General features: G+C 39.2%; 1 protein-coding gene across 1 annotated transcript in view; it reads right to left on the reverse strand.

Moving 5' to 3' along the window:
* Positions 1 to 7,834: 7,834 nt before the first annotated feature.
* The window catches only part of CHRM2 (cholinergic receptor muscarinic 2), a 121,307-nt gene continuing 108,844 nt past the window's right edge, over positions 7,835 to 20,297 (reverse strand). The window contains exon 3 of the mRNA XM_058654952.1: positions 7,835 to 9,727. Within this exon, the coding sequence (XP_058510935.1) occupies positions 8,280 to 9,680 (1,401 nt within the window). The 5' untranslated portion in view covers positions 9,681 to 9,727 and the 3' untranslated portion in view covers positions 7,835 to 8,279. The remainder of the gene's footprint in view (positions 9,728 to 20,297) is intronic.

A 20,297-nucleotide genomic window follows, 5' to 3' on the forward strand; every position in this document is an offset into this window, starting at 1 on the left:
ACTTCATCAATACATTAGAAACCTTAGAAACATATGGCAGAAAATGGCAAGCATACTCAGAGAGGTGTCCAATGGGGAGACTAAGTAAAACACAAGCCTTCAAGGGTAGAATTGGAGCTCCACCAATTTGCATTGAATTGCAAACATTCTTAAGTGAGAAACGTGCACCAGTTGGAATTCTTTTTTAAAGAATATCTAGAAGCACTCAGAGTCTGAGTGCTAGAATCTAGAAGCATTCAGAGTCTGAGTTCCGAGATGTTCACAGATATGTTTTCAATGTGATGAGTCGCTTGAAAGAAAGGGGAAAAATAAAACATTTTATTCTGCCTCAGTTGTGTTTTCTGAATAATGTCTGCTACAGTTAGGAATAAGGTCTGGCGGAAACACATCCAAGGACATGGCATGGAACTTCTCTTTTCTTTTTTATCTGGGACTTGCCCCCACTCCTTCTGCAGCACTAAATTTGGATGTTGGAATATCGTACATGCATCACTGCCACTTACATCAACACTCCTTTGGTCTGTCGAATATTTTCCACTTGGTACATATTTCATGCCACACGATTATGAATCATTTTCCATTCTATTCCTGGTAATGTGTCTTTAAACCAATTTTCCTCTTAATAAAAAGTGTATAGCCTGTATGTGGACATCCTAGAAATTTCTTGGAAAATGTGTAGTATTACATGATTGTACATAGACTTTGTATTTCCTGCAAAACAATCTTGTCCTTGAAGTCTAATCTTCACGAGCTTTTTGAAATGCGATTTTACAGATACAGACTTGCACAAATACATGCACTTTATTGAAATATTATACATATTTACATCTAATATGATTTATTGGTAAACTCAGATCATTTTTTCCTTTTTTCTGTATCTATTTTACTTGGAAAGTCAGTTACATAGACAGGGAGAAAGAGGAAGACACAGAAAGATATTCAATCCCTCGGTGTACTTCTAAAATGGCTGCAATGCCCAGAGCTGGGTCAATCTGAAGCTGGGAGCCAGAGGCTTCTTCTGGATCTCTCACCTGGAGGCAGGGGCCCAAGAACTTACGGGCCCGGCGCAGTGGCCTAGCTGCCAAAGTCCTCGCCTTGAACACGCCGGGATTCCATATGGGCGCTGGTTCTAATCCCAGCAGCCCCATTCCCATCCAGCTCCCTGCCTGTGGCCTGGGAAAGCAGTCGAGGACGGCCCAGAGCCTTGGGACCCTGCACGTGCATCCCCAGGGAGACCCGAAAGAAGCTCCTGGCTCCTGGTTTCGGATCGGCACAGCACCGGCAATTGCACTCACTTGGGAAGTGAATCATCAGAAGGAAGATCTTCCTGTCTGTCTCTCCTCCTCTCTGTATGTCTGCCTTTCCAATAATAAATGAATAAATCTTAAAAGTAAAAAAAGAAAAATGAAATAACTTAGGCCATCCTCCACTGCTCTCCAAGTCAGTCAATAGGGAGGGAGATGGGTCCAGAGGTGGAGTAATCACCAAACGAGTCAGCATCCATGCGGGTTGCTGGGTGGATGATCAGCCTGACGTGCCACTGCACCTGCTCTTCACAAATTAGGCTTTTCTATGTAATTTTGTTTGTGTTTTTAAAAATATGTGCTTATGTGCCTAATAAGTATGTGCGGTTGTATATCTGTTTGTGGGTTTATGTGTTACAAATATATTGAAAAACAACTTCTTTATTATTAATATTTGAGAGGGATGCCTATGCATACGCACACACTCACAGACACATTAAAAGAAACACAAAGAAAGGTCTTCCATCTGTGTATTCCTCAAACGGCTACAGTAACCAGGACTGGGCCAGGCCAAAACCAGCATCCTAGAACTCAATCTGAGTTGGAGGAGAAACTGAACAGAATTGGATGGAGGAACTCAATTCCTTGAGCCATCATCTACTGATACACATTAGAGGGAATCCATAATTGGAACCCAGGCAACCTGATGCAGGATGTGGACATTCCAATTAGCATCTCAATCTGCGACAAAAGCTCACTTGTTTTTTCTTTCTTTCTTTCTTTCTTTCTTTCTTTCTTTCTTTCTTTCTTTCTTTCTTTCTTTCTTTCTCTTTCTTTCTTTCTCTCTCCTTCTCTCTAATTTAATAGCTTTATCAGAGGCAGTGTCATGGTATTCCTGGCTAAGCCACTGCCTGCAGAGCTGGCATGCCATGTGGCCATCTGCCCAAATCCCAGTGTTACCACGTCATTTCCTGCTAATGTTTGGAGAAAGCATCACATGATGACTCAAGTGCGTAGGTCCCTGCACTCACACAGAAGACCTGAAAGAAGTTCCTGGCTCCTAGCTTTCATGTGGCTTCTGAGGCCTTATGCGGATGTGAACCAACGGATGGACAATATCTATCCCTCCCGCTCCTTCTTTCTCTAAAACCCTGCCTTACAAATGAAAATAAATATTTCTTACAAGCTTTATGTATTTGAAAATCAGAGCAGTGGAGAGGAGGTTTGTGGTGGTGGGGTAGAGACAGAGCTCTTTTTTATCTAACTTTGCAAAAGCCTCCAGTAGCTAGGAGCACAGAAGTCCATCCAGTCTCCCAAATGCAGCTGCTATCTTAGAAACACATTAGTGGCAGTCAAACGGGTTGGAAATGAAGACAAGACTTGAACTGGCACTCCAATATGTGATGTGGGCGTGTCAAGAGGCAGCTGATCTAGCTGTGCTGCAGTGCTGTCCTGATCAAGTTCTTCTCAAATGTAAATGCTTTTAACTTCAAAGTAATGCTGAAAAGTAAACTAACAGAATGACTATTTCTTTAATACTCATTTGAATAAAATGCTATAGATATCCATCGTAGACAAAAATACGTGATGTAGGTAATATGAAAATCTATGCTTAAAATAGCTTTTTAGAGGAACTACAGCTATAATTAAAGCATCTGTGATACTTACCTTTAAATTTTGGTATTCCAATGATTCTTCTGATGAATTTACCAATGCTGTTACCTTTAATCTCTCATGTTACACATGTGGCATTAAAAGCTTCTCAAGAGAGAATATATGAAAAGCTTATTTACAAGTAAATGCTTGATTTCATATCTAAGAAAAATGTTCATTCCCTGTGCATGTTTTCTTTCATTTCATTTTATTTGAAAGGCAGAGTTAGAGAGAAAGAGAGACAGGCAGAGGGAGAGAGAAAGTAACATCTTCCATCTGCTTGTTCATTTACTCCCCACATGAGCAGCTGAGCCAGGCCTAAGCCAGGAGACAAGACCTGCATCTGGGTCTCCGCACAAAGGGTAGCACCTCAAGCACTTGGACCATCTTTTGTTGCTTTCCAAGGTGGATCACCTGGGAGCTGAAAGGGAAGTGGAACAGATGGGATGTGAACTGCCACTTACATTGGGATGCCAGCCTTCTAAGCAGTGGCTTAACCGGCTATGCCACATCAGCCCAAATGTTTTATTTAAGGTATATTTTTTAAGATCTGTTTATTTTTATTGCAAAGTCAGATATATAGAGAGGAGGAGAGACAGAGAGGAAGATCTTCCATCTGATGATTCACTGCCCAAGTGACTACAACGGCTGGTGCTATGCTGAGCCAAGGGCAGGAGCCAGGAACTTCTTCCAGGTCTCCCACGCAGGTGCAGGGTCCCAAGGCTTTGGGCCGTCCTCGACTGCTTTCCCAGGCCACAAGTAGGGAGCTGGATGGGAAGCAGGGCTGCTGGGATAGGAACCAGCGCCCATATGGGGTCCAGGTGCGTGCAAGGCGAGGACTTTAACCACTACGCTATCACACCGGGCCCTAAAAAATGGTTTCTAAAATACAATTTTTACTTTGTCAGAATGAAAAACATCCTGGACCTGGCGCAGTGGCCTAGCTGCTAAAGCCTCTAATGGCACGTACCAGGATCCCTTATGGGCACTGATTCTAATCCCGGCAGCCCCACTTTTTTAAGATAAAAAAAAGAAAAAATATCCTGAAGGTCATTTTTTTTTCCTCCACTGATTATTTTTTTATTTCGCTAAAATCAGTTAATTTGGAAGACAGTAAAACGATGACAAAGGGCTGTTTGCGGCCTCATCAGGCAGTCAGCCACAAGCTCAACACAGCTGCTGGAGTCACACCAGCCGGAAGATCCTTGTCAGAGACATGTCACGGGCACGGGAGAACAAAGAGTTTTCATGTGTGGGGGGGAAACAGCAAAGATTTATTGATTTACTCCCTCAAGAGTTATTTAGGATTTGGCATGATGGCCTAGTGGCTAAATCCTTGCCTTGCATGTGCCGAGATCCCACGTGGCTGCGAGTTAGTCTCGTGGCTGCTCCACTTCCCTTCCAGCTCCTTATTGTGGCCTGGAAAAGCAGTCAAGGATGGCACAAGGCTTTGGAATTCTGCGCCCCCATGGGAGACCCGGAAGAAGCTCCTGGCTCCTGGCTTCATATTGACTCAGTTCCAGCTGTTGCTGCCACCTGGGGAGTGAACCAGTGGACATAAGATCTGTGTCTCTTCTCTCTGTTGACCTGTCTTTCCAATAAAAAAAATCTTTTTTTTAAAGAGATGTTTAAAATCAATGTCATGCTTCCAAAGATTATAAAACACTTTAATTATAAAATGGATATGATTTTAGCTGTTTTGAAATTTTTTCTTTGAAATGCAAATTGAAAATTTGGCATATCACATTTACTCTTGCTGCGTTGCAAGAAGATACATCAGGTCACATAGGAATGTTTTGTGTATAATACTTTTATTTGCATACAGAAATATGTATTTCTATTGTACATGTTATAATCTTATATATAATATGTATATATATTAAGCATACAGCATATTCCAGGAAGATACATTAAATATGCATATAGTTCATGCTACAGCGTGCACCCATTTAAGAGAAGCATATTGACGAGGCATGGTATTGTATATACATGCGAAAATACACTTTGCACAATTTTATCCAGCTTTGGGTGCTTTCCTAATCTATTTGAAACACCAGTGCTATAGTTCTTGAAAGGGATATTATCAAATTAGGGTGCTGGCAACTATCAATGAATTAATCATGAAGAATGAATAATTGTGGCCATCATGTATGCTCCCATCTCCCCTGTGTTAGGTCTTCCAGATCAAAAAAGCAGTGGTTAAATAAGGAGCACAAGTTTGTGGGATCTCCAGTCATCCACCATTCAAACTAGAAAGCATCTCATTTGTGATGTGACAATGGGATGTTGGTGTCAAATAAATGATGAACTGGTCAAAGGGTAATAATTTCTAAAATATGAAATGAATTTTTAATATTCTTAATCTCCTCTTCATTTAAAAGACCACACTGGGATATTTACATTATTGCCAAGAGGAGAGAGGAACTAGTTGACAGAATCCACCGTTCCTATGAAGACAAAGGGTACGAATCATGTCATTTTCAAAAGAGGCTCTTCATATTTTTCAAACAGAAAACGGTAGCTCCTGCGGAAACTGACTATGTCAAGTGTGACCATTTGGATGGACAGCTAACAAGACCCCAACTCACTAGACTGTGTGGCAATTGTAAGCAGACATTAAATTCTGGAAATGATAGGCTGTGTGTGGTTTGGTGATTTGGGACATGTTGATGTGGCCTGATTGTCCCAATGTGAATTACAAATATAATCAACTAGTTGGAGCAGTGTTCGAATACATGATTAGGGAGCATTGCCTACTTTAAGCTGGTGAGCAAATCACATAACATTCTACAACTGTTACAGGCTTATTTCTTCACTTAGAGGAAGCAAGCTCTAGAAATTTCTTGAAGTAAATGAGAGTTTAATAAATAAGAGTTTGTGAACCTTGAAATTATTTTGACATTTAGGCTAAATGAATCTTCTGGTGTGGATAGGGGATTGGATTGTGCATTTTAGTTTTAGTCTGTTTAGCAGCACTCCTAGCCTCTCTCCACTAAATACCAATTAACTTCCTCCCTGGTGTGACAATCAAAAATGTCTGTGCACATTGTTAAAAGTCCCCTTTGGAGAAAATTGTCCCTGACCGAGAGCCTCTCTAATAGACAAATTTAGCAACAGTTAGGACAATTCTTGGAACACAGTCTCTATTTCTCTACAATCCTTTCCAGCATTCCATACATGTTTCTGATTCCAGTTGAACAAATTTCCATGGTGTGTGTGTCTACCTTCAATCTTTTCCTTTGACTAAACAGTTTCTCTTTCAATAAAGTTGTGGTGGCTCTGGAAATGATGGAGAACATAAAGATGAAAGTTAAGGGTTCAAGGGAAATCGAGTGAGAGACAAGTGGACTACCATGTAGTGGGACTGTTAGAGCCATCACAAGAAAAAGAAATCCTGATGGCTCCAAAGGGTTCATTCCAACTTGATCTACATCCCAAGTCAGAAAGTGGCATTCTGGGCCCATCAGCTAGTTTTATTTACAGGAAACCCAGAAACGCACTGGCCCGATGTTCATTTGAATCAACAAAATAGAAATGAGTATGAATTTAAAAAGTAGATATTTACGTGGCAGTCATTATAATCTATTTGAACAGATGCTGTCAGTTAATACACTGATGCTGCTGTTGGGGAAAGTGACTAATTATCCAAATAAAGACATTATTTTAGCATAGAATAAATAGGTCAAGTACAAATATTACCAACAATTTGCTTTTTACTAACTTACAAATGTTGGCTGCTATTTTCCTTGTGCTTTTAAAACAAATTCTTTGAGTTATCGAGATGCCATCAATGTAACAATTCATTTAAAATAGTTCAGATAAGTTCAGTGGTCTAAGACTGATGAACTCATTCTGTAACCCACAGAAAGATTACTAAGGAGGATATCGTAAAATGTGCAATGTATATAAAAAATAATGAACACTTGTGGGATAAAGTGACTAGTTAAATGTGAATCAATATAATTCTGTATTTATTTGGACTACAATGTCCCTACATGGGCAAGAATTAATTTACATGATATTACCATTTAGATACTTTGTGTGTAGAATTTCAAGGTGAGGCAAAATGTGAAAACAACCATCAACATTCTTCTATCAGTTTCTTTGAGTTCATTTGGCCTTAGCTTTGTTATTCAGCATACTTCTGTCATAAATATATCCTATTAATTTATTTTAATTTTTGGGGAAAACTGACTATATTACCTTTTTTCCCCTCTCTCAATTGTAGGATGGTTATAGACAACCTTTTTTTGAATATAATTTGAATATCATTTAGGAGGTATTAGTTTTGGGGGGCACTGACTTACTAGTCACAGATGCCTTGTGAATATCTTTATTTTGTTCGGGATTCCAGAAGAACAAATCGGAATCTCCTTCCTGCTGACAGTCAGGAGTTTGTGTTTTATAAGTTAGCATTTCCTTCATGGGTCATGCTGATTCGTTTGAAATCAAATGCCTTTTGTCCTTTTGTTCTCTCATTTTAAAATTCACTTGGCCTCAATAAACTTTCTTCAACTATACCGACCAATATTTAAATGATGAAGCCTCAACTTCTTGATGACGTTGCTCTCTCAAGCACACTTATTCTATTAAAATAAAGTAGTAGCTTAGGACTGGACTGATGAGAAAGAACATTACACATAAAGCATTTTAAGGGAACTAAATCCTTATAGGCTTTTATACCTGAAAGAATTTAAAAGACACAGTGGCTGAGAGGTCTCTGCCTGGATTTAGTGAAAGTCCTGCAGGCATTGTAAAAGTAAAAGTAAAAGCAGCGTGAGCTTATAGTGGTTTTTGTTTGGTTTCTTTTCACGATGGGAAAAGCGAAAGGTGGGAAGAGCTCATTTATGACATCGCAATCCTTCAGATAAAACCACAACAAAAGAATAGAATGTATTTAACTCTCTGGAGACTATTTCTGCATCCTTACTTGATTTTCTTTCTTCACATGTCTATTTTACAATATCTATTTCTTTAAATTTTCACTTCCATGTTGGCTTGCAATGATGATATTTCATTTTCATATGAATAATCAGAACAACAGAAGCAAAATACACAACAAAAATAATGAGGTTACTCTTTTTGTGCAGAGACTGACAAAATTGTAGATTCAGAAGCCCTTCTTCAAGAGAATATGAGAAAGCATGAATTGCTGCTTAATAAATTCCCAATTCCAATATGTCTCTTTCAATTGTCTCATTGCTCTTAAACAGACAGTGTTTACAAGGTGCAAGATTTTCAAACTGTAACATAGGTATGAGAGTGTCACTGTTGGCTTTCCTTAGTTGCACAGTCAATAGTAAGACTATAAAGTGCAATGGCAGAGATTTAAAGCCAGTTCTTTGATCCTTGTAGTCTTCCCATATTCTTTGCAAAGATGTTTTACCTTGTGGCGCCTATGTTCTTGTAATGACACATGAGAAGGTGTTTAAAGGTCTTCTTGAAGGTGGCATTACAAAGTGCATAGCAGGCAGGGTTGATAGTGCTGTTGATGTAACAGAGCCAGTAACCGATTGTCCACACTGTATTGGGGATGCAGGGTGCACAGAAAGTGTTAATGAGCACCATGACATTGTATGGGGCCCAAGTGATGATGAAAGCCAGCAGGATAGCCAAGATGGTCCTAGTGACTTTCTTCTCCCGGGAAGGAGGAGGCTTCTTTTTTGCAGGTTGCTTAGTCATCTTCACAATTTTGCGGGCTACAATGTTTTGTTTCTCATCTCCATTCTGTCCTGAAGATCCAACAACCTCCACAGTGGTATTAGTTGCGGTACATGAGTCACCTTTTGGGGTTTTGGTGACAATTTTTATGCATGTTTGCTTGGAGTTCTCATCTTTGGAATGGCCCAAGGAAGTGGAGACTGTGTTTTCATCCTGGGTTATTTCATCATCTCGCATATTAGAGGCAACAGCACTGACTGAAGTGGAATCGTTGGAACTCTCTTTCTCCTCCCCCTGGACACAGTTTTCAGTCATAGCATCTCTGGGAGCTTTGCCATTCTGGATTTTGTTGTGTTCCAGGCCACCATCACTGCTGGGCACATTGTTGTTGTTTGGCTTCACTATCCTTCCTTGCACAAGACTTGGAGACACAGGATCCTGGTTGGTCACAGGTTCCTTCTTGTCCTTCTTTATCCTGCTCTTGCTTGCTCGTGAGATGTGCCAATAGAGCACAGTCATGATGATCACCGGCAAATAGAAGGCTGCAATGGCAGTGCCAAAAGTGACAGCAGCATTGGAGAAAAACTGAATATAGCATTCCCCATCCTCCACAGTTCTTACTCCTACAATGAACTGCCAGAAGAGAATGGCTGGGGCCCAGAGGATAAAGGAGAGAACCCAGGCAGCTGCAATCATCATTCCTGCCATTTTCGTGGTCCGCTTGACAGGGTACGTCAGAGGTTTTGTGACGCAGAAGTACCTATCAAAGCTGATGATGAGCAGGTTCATAACTGAAGCATTGCTCACCACATAGTCCAGAGCTAGCCAAAGGTCACATACAACTGGTCCCAAAGGCCAGTAGCCAATCACCGTGTAGAGAGTGTATAAGTTCATGGAGAAGACACCTATGATGAGGTCAGCACAGGCCAAGCTGAACAAAAAGTAATTGTTGACCGTCTGCAGGTGGCGGTTCACCTTAATGGAAACCATGACCAGAATATTTCCAATAATTGTCACCAAACTGAGGGATCCAGCCACAAGCACGATGAACACCACTTCAAATGTCTTATAAGGACTGGTGAGGGCCAAGCCATTATTGGATGAGTTTGTTGAGTTATTCATTTTGTGTTCTCTAATTAGTAGCCAAGTAATCGAAGTAACATGTAATCCTGCAGAGGAAAAGAATAGAATGAACAAATATAAACTTTGCTTTAAAATATATCAGACTTAGAGTCATAATTTTTTCCTCAAAACACATCCTCCTGCATGTTTACTGAAGCTGTCTTCCCCAATGTTCCATGCGAAAAATTGATTTTGTAAAAGGTGACACCTCTCAGGCTGGATATGAATATAAGCCTGTGTATCATCTTTTGTCAATAACTTAGCGGAAAACGACTTCAATGTTGAGGTAAACAATAAACACATACGTGTGTATAATTAATCATTCAATGGGACAAAACTATGGAAGGAAATACAAATATTATAACATTCAGCATGCAAAATTTGCAGTCAACATTATCTTTCTTCCTGGAAGTTGTAAGCTTTAATTTATACAACATAACAATAATGGTACCAATGACTATATAATAGTTTTTATTAGCCAATACATTTCCCCTAGATAGAGTTATTTTCTTTGACCTTCAGTTTGTACCTACAATCAGTATGGTTTCATTCTATTTTTCATTATGTTTATCTTGTCAAAGATTAGATGAATACTAACTGTGCTATAGAATAACTATACCATATGATGGATATTGTGGTAGAGCAGGTTACACTACTATTTGAAAGGACTGCACTCCATATCAGAACTCCTGGTTCAAGCTTTGGGCTACTGCGCTTCCAATTCAGCTTTCTGAAAATTCACCTGGATTGGGAATAGACAGTGGTTCAATTACTTGAGTCCCTGCCACGTATGTGAGAGACACGGTTGAAGCACAGGTTTTCTGAATTGCACCTGGCCTGGTCTTAGCTCTTGTGGGCATCTGGGAATGCAGCATCTCTCTTTCTCTTCTCTCTCTCTCTCTGTTTTTTGCTCTCACTGTGGATGTGTGGCTATATCTATCTACAGATACAATACACATAATATATATTGTATACAAGGATACATGTATTGAATGGCATGTATACATGTCTTGTAATCATTATAATAAATGCATATGATTAGAATTACATCAATTTTTAATGTTTTATTTTGAAAGCCATTACCAAATCTAATTTTACAGTACAGGAGACTGAGGCCTGGCAGGATGAGGTGGTTTGTACAAGGTCATAGGTCAATCAGAGAGAGCAGATTATAAAGCTTAGCTTAATCATTCATTCTTTCACTTTGGCATCACATGCCCACTGAGCTAACACAATTAGCTGTAATTAGGCACCATGGTGTACTCTGAACATTCAGGGTAATTAAGACAAGATCCCTTCCTGTGAGAGGTGTATTCTCTGGTGTCAGATGGAGGTTGAAAAAGAAGGAACGATCAAATCCAAATATACCTTCTTCATGGTCTTTAAGGCAACAGAAAAATCACAGTTTTAGATAATACCATCAAAATCTGGGGACACTTGAATGATCTTTCATAATGGACAAGCTATGTTGAGGATTTAGAAAACAAAGTTGTTCATCAAATAAGCTATGACATATTTTTGAAGAATAGCATATGCAGGAGAGACTAGTCCAAGTTCCACCTGCTTGTGACAAAATTATTTTGTATGTTGCAAAAGAAAAATGGTTGAGAAGTACTTGTCAGAATTTTAATGTAGTGATTTCTATTAATTCTGATACCACTAAATACAAAGTAATGATACAGGTTACTAGTGGGGGAATGGGTTGTACCTGAAGTAACAGAGTAAGTAATTGGGAAAGTACCTTCAGAGCAGAAATAACACATAAACAGATGCATTATTTTAGTTTCAAAAGCAAAATACCCTCTAGCATTATAAAAATGAACCAACATTGGAGTATCATTTCATTCATTTTATCTTTTGGAACAGAGAAAGAAAGAGTTGCCATTCCTTGGTTCCCTGGCAAGTGCCCACAGTAGCTTGGGACTCAGCCAGAGCTAAAGCAAAGGCAAGGAACACAGTACAGGTCTTCTATATGAGCAGCAGGAATTCACCATCTTGAGCCACCCCTTGTTTCCTACCAGAGTCCCCATTAACAGGGGACTGACTGCGGTAGGTATCTGTACTGAGTGAAAGGAAGACTCCCAGTAAAAGTTAAATATATCTTTGCAACATGATACCACATTTTCTACCTTTGCCTATACCTACAATGCCAGCATGTATTTAAATAGTGGATTTTAAAACTAGTAACTGTTACTAAAAGACTATATTAGTATGATAATATAGGGGGAAATGGTGGTGGAGGAAGATGGGGTGGTGGGAAGCAGAGGAAAAGAGGAGAATCCTATGTCTACACAACTCTATCATGGCAAATAACAATAAACATTTTAAACGAAATAAAAAATAAAATCATACCTTCAAAAAAAACAGTCTGGACAAACACTCCAATATAGAATATGGATTTTTTCAAACAGTGGTTAATGGTAGGCCAAATGCCTGTTCTTAAGTTTTTTTTTTTTAATTTCCTCTTTATGAACTTTATGAAGTATTCTTACATATGTATCCTAGAATTGCAGTAAAAGCTTACAGTTAAAAATGATCAGCTAAAAGCAAGATATAGATTAGTATATGTCACTTACATTTTTGCAAAATATGCTTATACACACTATCATATGTAGATTATACTCTATGCAAAGATACGTAGATATGTAGATGTGTAGGCCACTGGGAGATGCTGGAGAGCTTAAATAAAATTGTAACATTTCTCCTTAACACCTTTGCCATTATTTATCCAAATATGTATTCATGTGATTTAGCTAAATAATCTCCCTGTTCATGTTCTTATTCCAATGGTTCTCAAACATTTCAGGTGACTCTAAGATCAGAATTATGATTTATTTATAAGCAGAATTTTGTTTGTCTCTTAGATAAATTCACGGGCATTTCTGCTGTAAACCATGTGCTCACGTATTTCATGAAATGTTAAGTTTCAACCAACTTGGTTGAAAAATACCAAATATTTACTTACTGAATATCCTGTGGGATTCTTCAACTGTCACTTACTATTCACTTGATAAAGTATAAAACTGTATTTTAGTTTATGAAAAAAAAAAAGATTTTGGGCTGTTGTAGCACATGAGGTTAAGCTATCACCTGCAAACCAATACCCCATAAGAATGCCCAGCCCTCGTGGCAGCCATGTGGGGAGCGGATGAGCTGATGGAGGTCCTTTCTCCTTCTCTATCTTCTCCCCTTCCTCTATCTCCATGTAATTCTTCTTCTAGAAGAACAAATATAACTTTCTTTTTCATCATTTTGAAATTTGATTATTGTTCACACGTCTCATCCATGCCCTTGAAGAATAGTGGTTTTTCTACTTACTGCTCATTGAATTCTTTATTTGGTTAGGCTTACACTTACGATTATAAAATAAAGCAAAAGTATGTCTGTGTACATTAAAATAGATGGGAAAAGCAGAAAAGAGGGCAGGGGCATGGGCGGAAGAGAGGTAAGGGTGTGACTTCATGATGCTTCTAAATCAGTACATATTAAATACATGAAATGTGTTCCTATGACTTCAATAAAAAATTCAAAAAGAAAAAAAAAACAAGAACTAATTTGATCCAGAAATAAATGATTTGTCCACAATCACTTGGTTCTGTTCACAGTAATAATGAAAGCATTTTGTGACGACTGAACTTTGCATTCACAGAGCAATGATTCACACATGGACACTCTCACATCATTTGTTGTCTTCCTTCCTCCTCTTCCTTGTCGTTGTAGTCCATGACAACAAAAAAATTACAGCAAAATTTAGTCAGTCCCAGGTCTCAGATACATACAGCACCTCACCTGATGCTAACAACCACATAAACTGTACAGAACATGTTCTATTAACCGCTTCACCTAAAGAAAACAATGTGTTCACAGAAAAGCTGGAACAAGTACTCCCTGATCACAAGATCCATGAATGAATAATCACAAACTAAATTAGCATCTTTACTTTATGGCATTCGCGCTCTCTCTCTCTCTCTCTCTCTCTCTCTCTCTCTCTCTCTCTCTCTCCCTCCCCTTTGCATCCTCTTCATCCACTTTATCCTATCCCCAACTTTGGGAGATTTATATTCTGTCTAGTAGTGTGTGAAATAATTAGGCAGTTGCAGGGTAGTAATGTGGCAGGCTGATTCTCCTTTATCTCTGGCATCCAATATAGGGCTTGTCCTATTCCCAACTGCACCACTTCTAATCTAGATCCCTGGTAATGGCATAAGAAAATCAGTGGAGGATGGCTTGAGGCTTTGGGCCCCTGCATCTACCTGGGAGACTCAGAAAGAACTCCTGGTTCCCAGCTTTGGTTGTTGGAGCCATTTCAGAAGTGAATCGGTAGGTGGAAGATCTCTCTGTCTCTGTCTCTCCATCTCACACTCTAATTCTCTTAAATTAGATAAATAAATCTTAAAAAATAAATAGTTGGGCAGTCACATAATAGGGAACTGCACCTAGAGTTTGCTGCTTAAGACAGATTGAGTATTGGGGAAATTGGAATCCCTACTCAGCTAGTACAAAGTACATTTATATAATATTAACATGTCTAGTTATTCTTATATCCTGTGAATTACAACATGTGCTTGGTCAAACTAACGCTGTGTGTAAAAATAGAAACAATTCCACTTAGAGGCAAGCTGAGATATTCAAACAATGGTATTCTGTTCTTCAACTGCAGTGCACAAACTCTGGAGGAATGTTCCCCTTCCATTAAAGAAAATAGCTTTCTTTATCCAACCTTTTGCCTCTTGTACTGTTTACATTTCTGTACAAAATTTGACTTCTGCTGTGGCGTCATAGGTGATTATTAAATCCATAATGGCTGCATCATGGATAAAATAAAGGAACACGACAGACCAAACACTGAGGACAGCCTTTAAAGGAGTTAGCATTTCAGTATGGTCAGTGTCTAACAGTCATTCATTTGGTATTGTACAATTTAGTTAATAAGTCTTAGAAGTACTATGGAAACTTATCAGAAGAATGTCTTTGAGCCCTTAATCTCTTTGCTATTTAATTCTCGTGCGTGACAGAGAATATCATGGTTTACATTTTCCTCTCAAAGCTGTGAGTGTTAATCACTACTCTCAACTATTAATGGTGTGACTCTGAATAGGCCACTTAAATTCCACGTACCTTAATTTTCTGTTTTTTACCAAGATGAATAATAATAATATTCTTCTTTTCATTTAAAGTCGTAGTAAAGATTAAAGCAAGATAATGCTTTGGAACCACAGTTTAGAAATGTTAAGCAATTAGAAAATGCTGCTTCTAATCAATTTTGGCAAATACAAATTAATTTTCCTGATAATGGGGAATTGTGTGTGTGCATATGTAAATTATCTTAAGCGTCAGAACATGTATTGATTAGTGTTAGAAATCAAATTAATTTATCCTTATCAATGATACCAAATTTTCAGTAACTTTATTATCAATAATAAGCATAATCGAGGTAATCATTGCAGTTACTTTGGTGGATAATTACTTTGAAAATATTTTTACAGTGGCCTGTGCTCAGGCCAAGGTTGTGAGCTTGAGTAAAAGGTGTTCACAATAAAATATGCCAGTAATAAGTGGGATCTTACAGGAAATCATGTGATATTTAAGCTTCATATCATTTTTCTAAGAACAATGACCACGAGAATATATCATTATATGAACTGATAAGTAACTTCTCTCATTAGTAGTCACATCACTGGTACAAAATTTCTAAATATTGATGATAGCGGACTTTTGGGAATTGCTATAAAGATATGCTAATCAAAATGACTTAAAATTAAATTCTGACATACATCTCTATACATGTAAATGATTCAATGAAACAAACATGACTTTCCTCAGACTGTACCAGGCCTGGCAGGTTGTTGGATTCACATGTAATGATGTGTTCATGAAGACAGCTTAGATCCACGGGATGCAAGCACCTGCACAGATGTGTCTTCGCTTCAAGTGTTCAGATCATACTTACGCCTGTGCCAAGTATGGTCACAAACACATTTGGGCTCCATGCAGGGAAGTGCACTCACAGACACATTTAAAATGCAGCAAGCCACCAATGGATTTATCAACGGATGCTAAAAGTTGGTGCTAGGATTTTTTTTGCATGTTATTTCATTTAATTCTCACAATTATCCTGATACGAGTTATATGCTTTTCCAGTTTCACTGATGACAGTAGTCAGAGATTCAGATGGTATCAGACTGTGTTCCACATTGAAGTTTATCTGGATCCCGGGCCACATTCTTTCCACTATGCTCCTCCATGACACTATAAGTCATTCACTAAAATAGTTTTCCAGAATAATGAGAAAGCTCAGGACAAAAATGAATCTGTGATTGGTAACAGCTGGAATCCCGAAAAAGAAGATAAGTAATTGTATAACAGAAATTCTGAACAAGAAGGAAGTTTGGAAATCAAGAGGATTTTGCATGAAGTGGAATTTACCATTGTTTATGTCACTTTAACATTTTGTTTTAAAAATGAAGTCTGTTGTATACAGTCTTTTTTTTTTTTTTTTTTTTGATTTCTAATTTCTTCTGCTCTAGGAACACAGATATCCAAAGCAACAGGGCAGTCTGCGTGTTCGTTGCTCAACTTTTTCAGCCACTGAGCTCTGTGCAGCAACACATGAACTGAGAAATGCCAGTGGTGTCACCGTCAGCGTTGGCCGCGCTGGGTATAGTTTTTACAACTGTTAGAGCAGCAGTAGAATCCGTGCGAGCCTCTGAATTATATGTGTAAAGACTGAACACAGTAATGTGTCCTGAGATCAGAACCAGCTTGTTTCAGCCAAGGGCTTTCAGAAGAAAATACGGTAATTGAAAAATGACAATCGAAGAATGATACAATACGGCCATACAGAGAAAGGCCAGGGTACCTACCAATGGAAGCATGACTTCTCCTAAGTGTTACCTCTTTTCTGCCTGAAGGATGAGATGGGGGATCTTATGCTGGGTTATCATTCTTTAGAAAGCAACTAGGATTGCTTTTATTTTAATTTTTACTTTTATTTGAAAAGCAGAGATAAAGAAGGAGTTGGTGGACAGGGGGTCTTTTCATTTGCTAGTTCACTCCTTAATTGAAAGCAAAAGCCAGGCCTGGTCAAATGAAAGACAGGCATCTAGAACTCCGAGTGTGTCCCCCATGGAGACGGCAGCTAAAGCAGGAGAGCTAGGTATTTGTGCCTGCACTCTGACATGGAATGTGGGCATTTGAAATGATGGCTTAATTTATTGCAACACAATGTCCACTCTAAAGCTGTTTGATTTTAACGTTCATATAATACATTTTTATATAAACATTTATGTCTTGTAAATGATATTCTTTTTAAGTGATTTTCAAAAAAGGATTTATTTAAAAAAGATTTATTCAAACAAAAGATTTATTGGAAAGTCAGATAAAATTGAAGAGACAGAGAGAAATATATTCCATCTGATGGTTCAATGGTTCACTCCCCAAGTGACAACAACAGCTGGTGCTGAGTCAATCCAAAGTCAGGAGCCCCTTAAGGGTCTCCCATGCAGGTGTAGGGTCTCAAGGCTTTGCGCCATCCTTGACTGCCTTCCCAGGCTACAATCAGGGACCTGGATGGGAAATGGAGCAGCTGGGACATGAACTGGCACCCATATGAGGTCCCGGCGCATCCACTAAGCTACCATGCTGGATCCCGTGCTATTCTAACTACAGTTCGTTTTTTTTTTTCTTTTTCTAATATGGGAAAGAGGGTTACCAAAGCAGCTAGTGTGTTATAATCTATTTTGATATTCTAAACACTCAATCCCATTAGTTCAGAAACGGTATTGAGGTATTGATACAGATACAGGCTTTGAAATTGATATAATCAGCAACTGTTGACACTGGTGATGTTGAGGAGAAATCATTGAAAAGAGGTTTGTGCAAACAAACCCATTTTTCTGATGAAACAGAATTGAAATGAATTTCAAAAATCTCAAATGCCTTTTTAAAAAAGATTTATTTATTTTTACGGAGAAGGCAGATTTATAGCGAGAAGCAGAGACAGAGATAAAGATCTGTCTGTTGGCTCTCTCCCCAGGTGGCTAAAACAGCCAGAGCCGAGCCAATTGGAGGCCAGGAGTCAGGAGCTTCTTATGGGTCCCCCACATGAGTTCAGGGTCCCAAGCCTTTGTGCAGTCCTCAACTGCTTTTTCAGGCCAGAAGTAGGGAGCTGGATGGCAAGTGGAGCAGCCAGGAGACAAACCAGCATGCTTATGGGATCCCAGGTGTGCAAAGTGAGGATTAAGCTACTAGGCTATCGCACCAGGGTCTTGAATGCCTTTCAGTTTTACTTACAGATAAAGGAGAGCCCTGGTCTGGGACACAGGGTAGTCCAGCCCTCAGAACTGTCATTACTTACACTGCACACTCCAAGTGTTTTGATAGTATCTTAAAGAAGCAAAGTCCTTTTCCATGTCCTCTCCCTTGAATCAGGTTTTGCTTTAAGCCAAGTTTGCTTGATGAGTCAGCTCACATATGTGGAGCTTAGGGGCTTCTGCATCTCACTGTGGCAGCAGTTGTGGTGGGGGTGGTGGCCACAGGCAGTGACAGGGGTGCTGTTAACACAGGCTGTCTGTTTCTTTTTCAGTTCGAAAGATCTTACGGAATAATTGTTGACAGCAGATCCTTCTATGCCATGTAGCACTGTGGGTGATGGGAGTGAATAAGCAGAGTAGCATACATTTATGTCAACAAATAGTTCATAATCTAGACAAGATACAAAGTGCCGATGAAATTTCCGATTAGCTGAAGCGACTCCAGGCCAACAACATGAGAAGTGGCCAAAGGTTAAGGAGGGTTGGAGGAAGGCTGGCCAGACTAGTGTAAAAAATTACAGAGGCTCCCTGGAAACCTTTCTAAACTGTCACACTAACTTCTCTAGTATTTTTCATTATACCTCCCCTTACCATTTCTCGGTGACTGATAATTGTACACTTTTTTTAAAAAAAATAGTTTTTATGTGAATGTTACTTTTCAGGAAAGTGCAAGCCACTCCAGTGGATTGGGCTTAACAACTTGAAACTTCAGAACCAAAGAAGGACTGGAGTGGTGGCAGAATGGGTGAAGTTCCTGTGTGCCTTGTCTTGCCAGCATCCCAAATCTGAATGCTTTGGGTGTGAGTTAAGGCCACTCTACTTCTTACTCAGCTCCCTGCTAATGCACCTGGGAGAGTTGTGGAAGACACTGAATTCTGAAGAGAGGTCAAAATTCCTGGAACTAGGGCCCAGTGCGGTGGCCTAGCTGCTAAAGTCCTTGCCTTGAGCACACGGGATCCCTGTTTACTCAAATATATCAAGTTGTTCAATTTATCTGAAAAAAAAAACAGATAAAAATATTCTGATTGTCATGTGTGAAATTCTCCCACCTACCATAAGACAGACATATAAAATGCAGAAAAGACAAAGCCACGTGAAAGCATGCCACATTTACCAATCTGTATGGAAGTTATCCTTCCATAAAGAAGATACATATAGAGAGTGGACATTCTAGCAGAGCAGGTGAATCCTTTGCTTGGAGAGTTCACGTTTCTTTTTTAAAAATATTAATATCGGGCCTGGCGCGATGGTGTAGTGGTTAAAGTCCTCACCTTGAACGTGCCAGGATCCCATATGGGCGCCGGTTCTAATCCCGGCAGCTCCACTTCCCATCCAGCTCCCTGTTTGTGGCCTGGGAAAGCAGTCAAGGACGGCCCAGAGCTTTGGGACCCTGCACCGACGTGGGAGACCCAGAAGAGCTCCTGGCTCCTGGCTTCGGATTGGCTCAGCTCTAGCTGTTGTGGCTACTTGGGAAGAGAACCATCGGATGGAAGATCTTCCTCTCTGTCTCTCCTCCTCTCTGTATATCTTCCTTTCCAATAAAAATAAATAAATTTAAAAAACATTATTATCATTGTTTTCCATGATAATGTTTTATAGATATAAGTGTTCATCCATCCCTCTCCCCATCTTCCCTTCTTTTTTTTTCCCTCTCACCTTTGTCCCCTGTACTCTCAATGGTATAGTCTCTCAGTACCAGTTACAAATTTATAATGACATAAGCACTCGCAAAGGTAGAAAACCTAGTATTATAATATACAGGTACATTTAAAAGTTTCATTGGGAGTCCACTTTTTATTCAGAAGTAAAGCCACATATTGCCTGTGTATTAATTCTGGTATATTAGTCTCCCTTGAACAGCTCTTGTTCATATATATATACACACACATATATTTGTGTGCATGTATTTACATACATATACCATATATATATAGTCGCATTTTTTTCACGTGGCTCTTGATTTTTTGAATTTCATCTTTTAAGAACTATCTGTTCATATCCTTTGCCCACTATTTGACAGGGTTGTCTGTTTTTCTGTTGAGTATCAGGAGCTCTTTATAGATCTTAGATATTTAGTCCCTTGTCTGTTGTGTTGAGGCGTTCACATTTCTTATAAAAGTCCTTGGTATCAAATCTTATTTGCCCTTCTGATCTAGCTTCTTGTTCCTGGATCTATGAGGTAACAAATATGGCCCCGATATTTTGGTCCCTGATAATCATGTTGGAAACCCCACTGGAGTTTCTAGTTCTTGGTGTTGCCCCGACCCAGCCCTGTGTGCTCTAGATATCTGGGAGTGAACCAGCA

This window comes from Ochotona princeps, chromosome 25 (assembly GCF_030435755.1).
Source record: "Ochotona princeps isolate mOchPri1 chromosome 25, mOchPri1.hap1, whole genome shotgun sequence".
NCBI classification, from domain to species: domain Eukaryota; kingdom Metazoa; phylum Chordata; class Mammalia; order Lagomorpha; family Ochotonidae; genus Ochotona; species Ochotona princeps.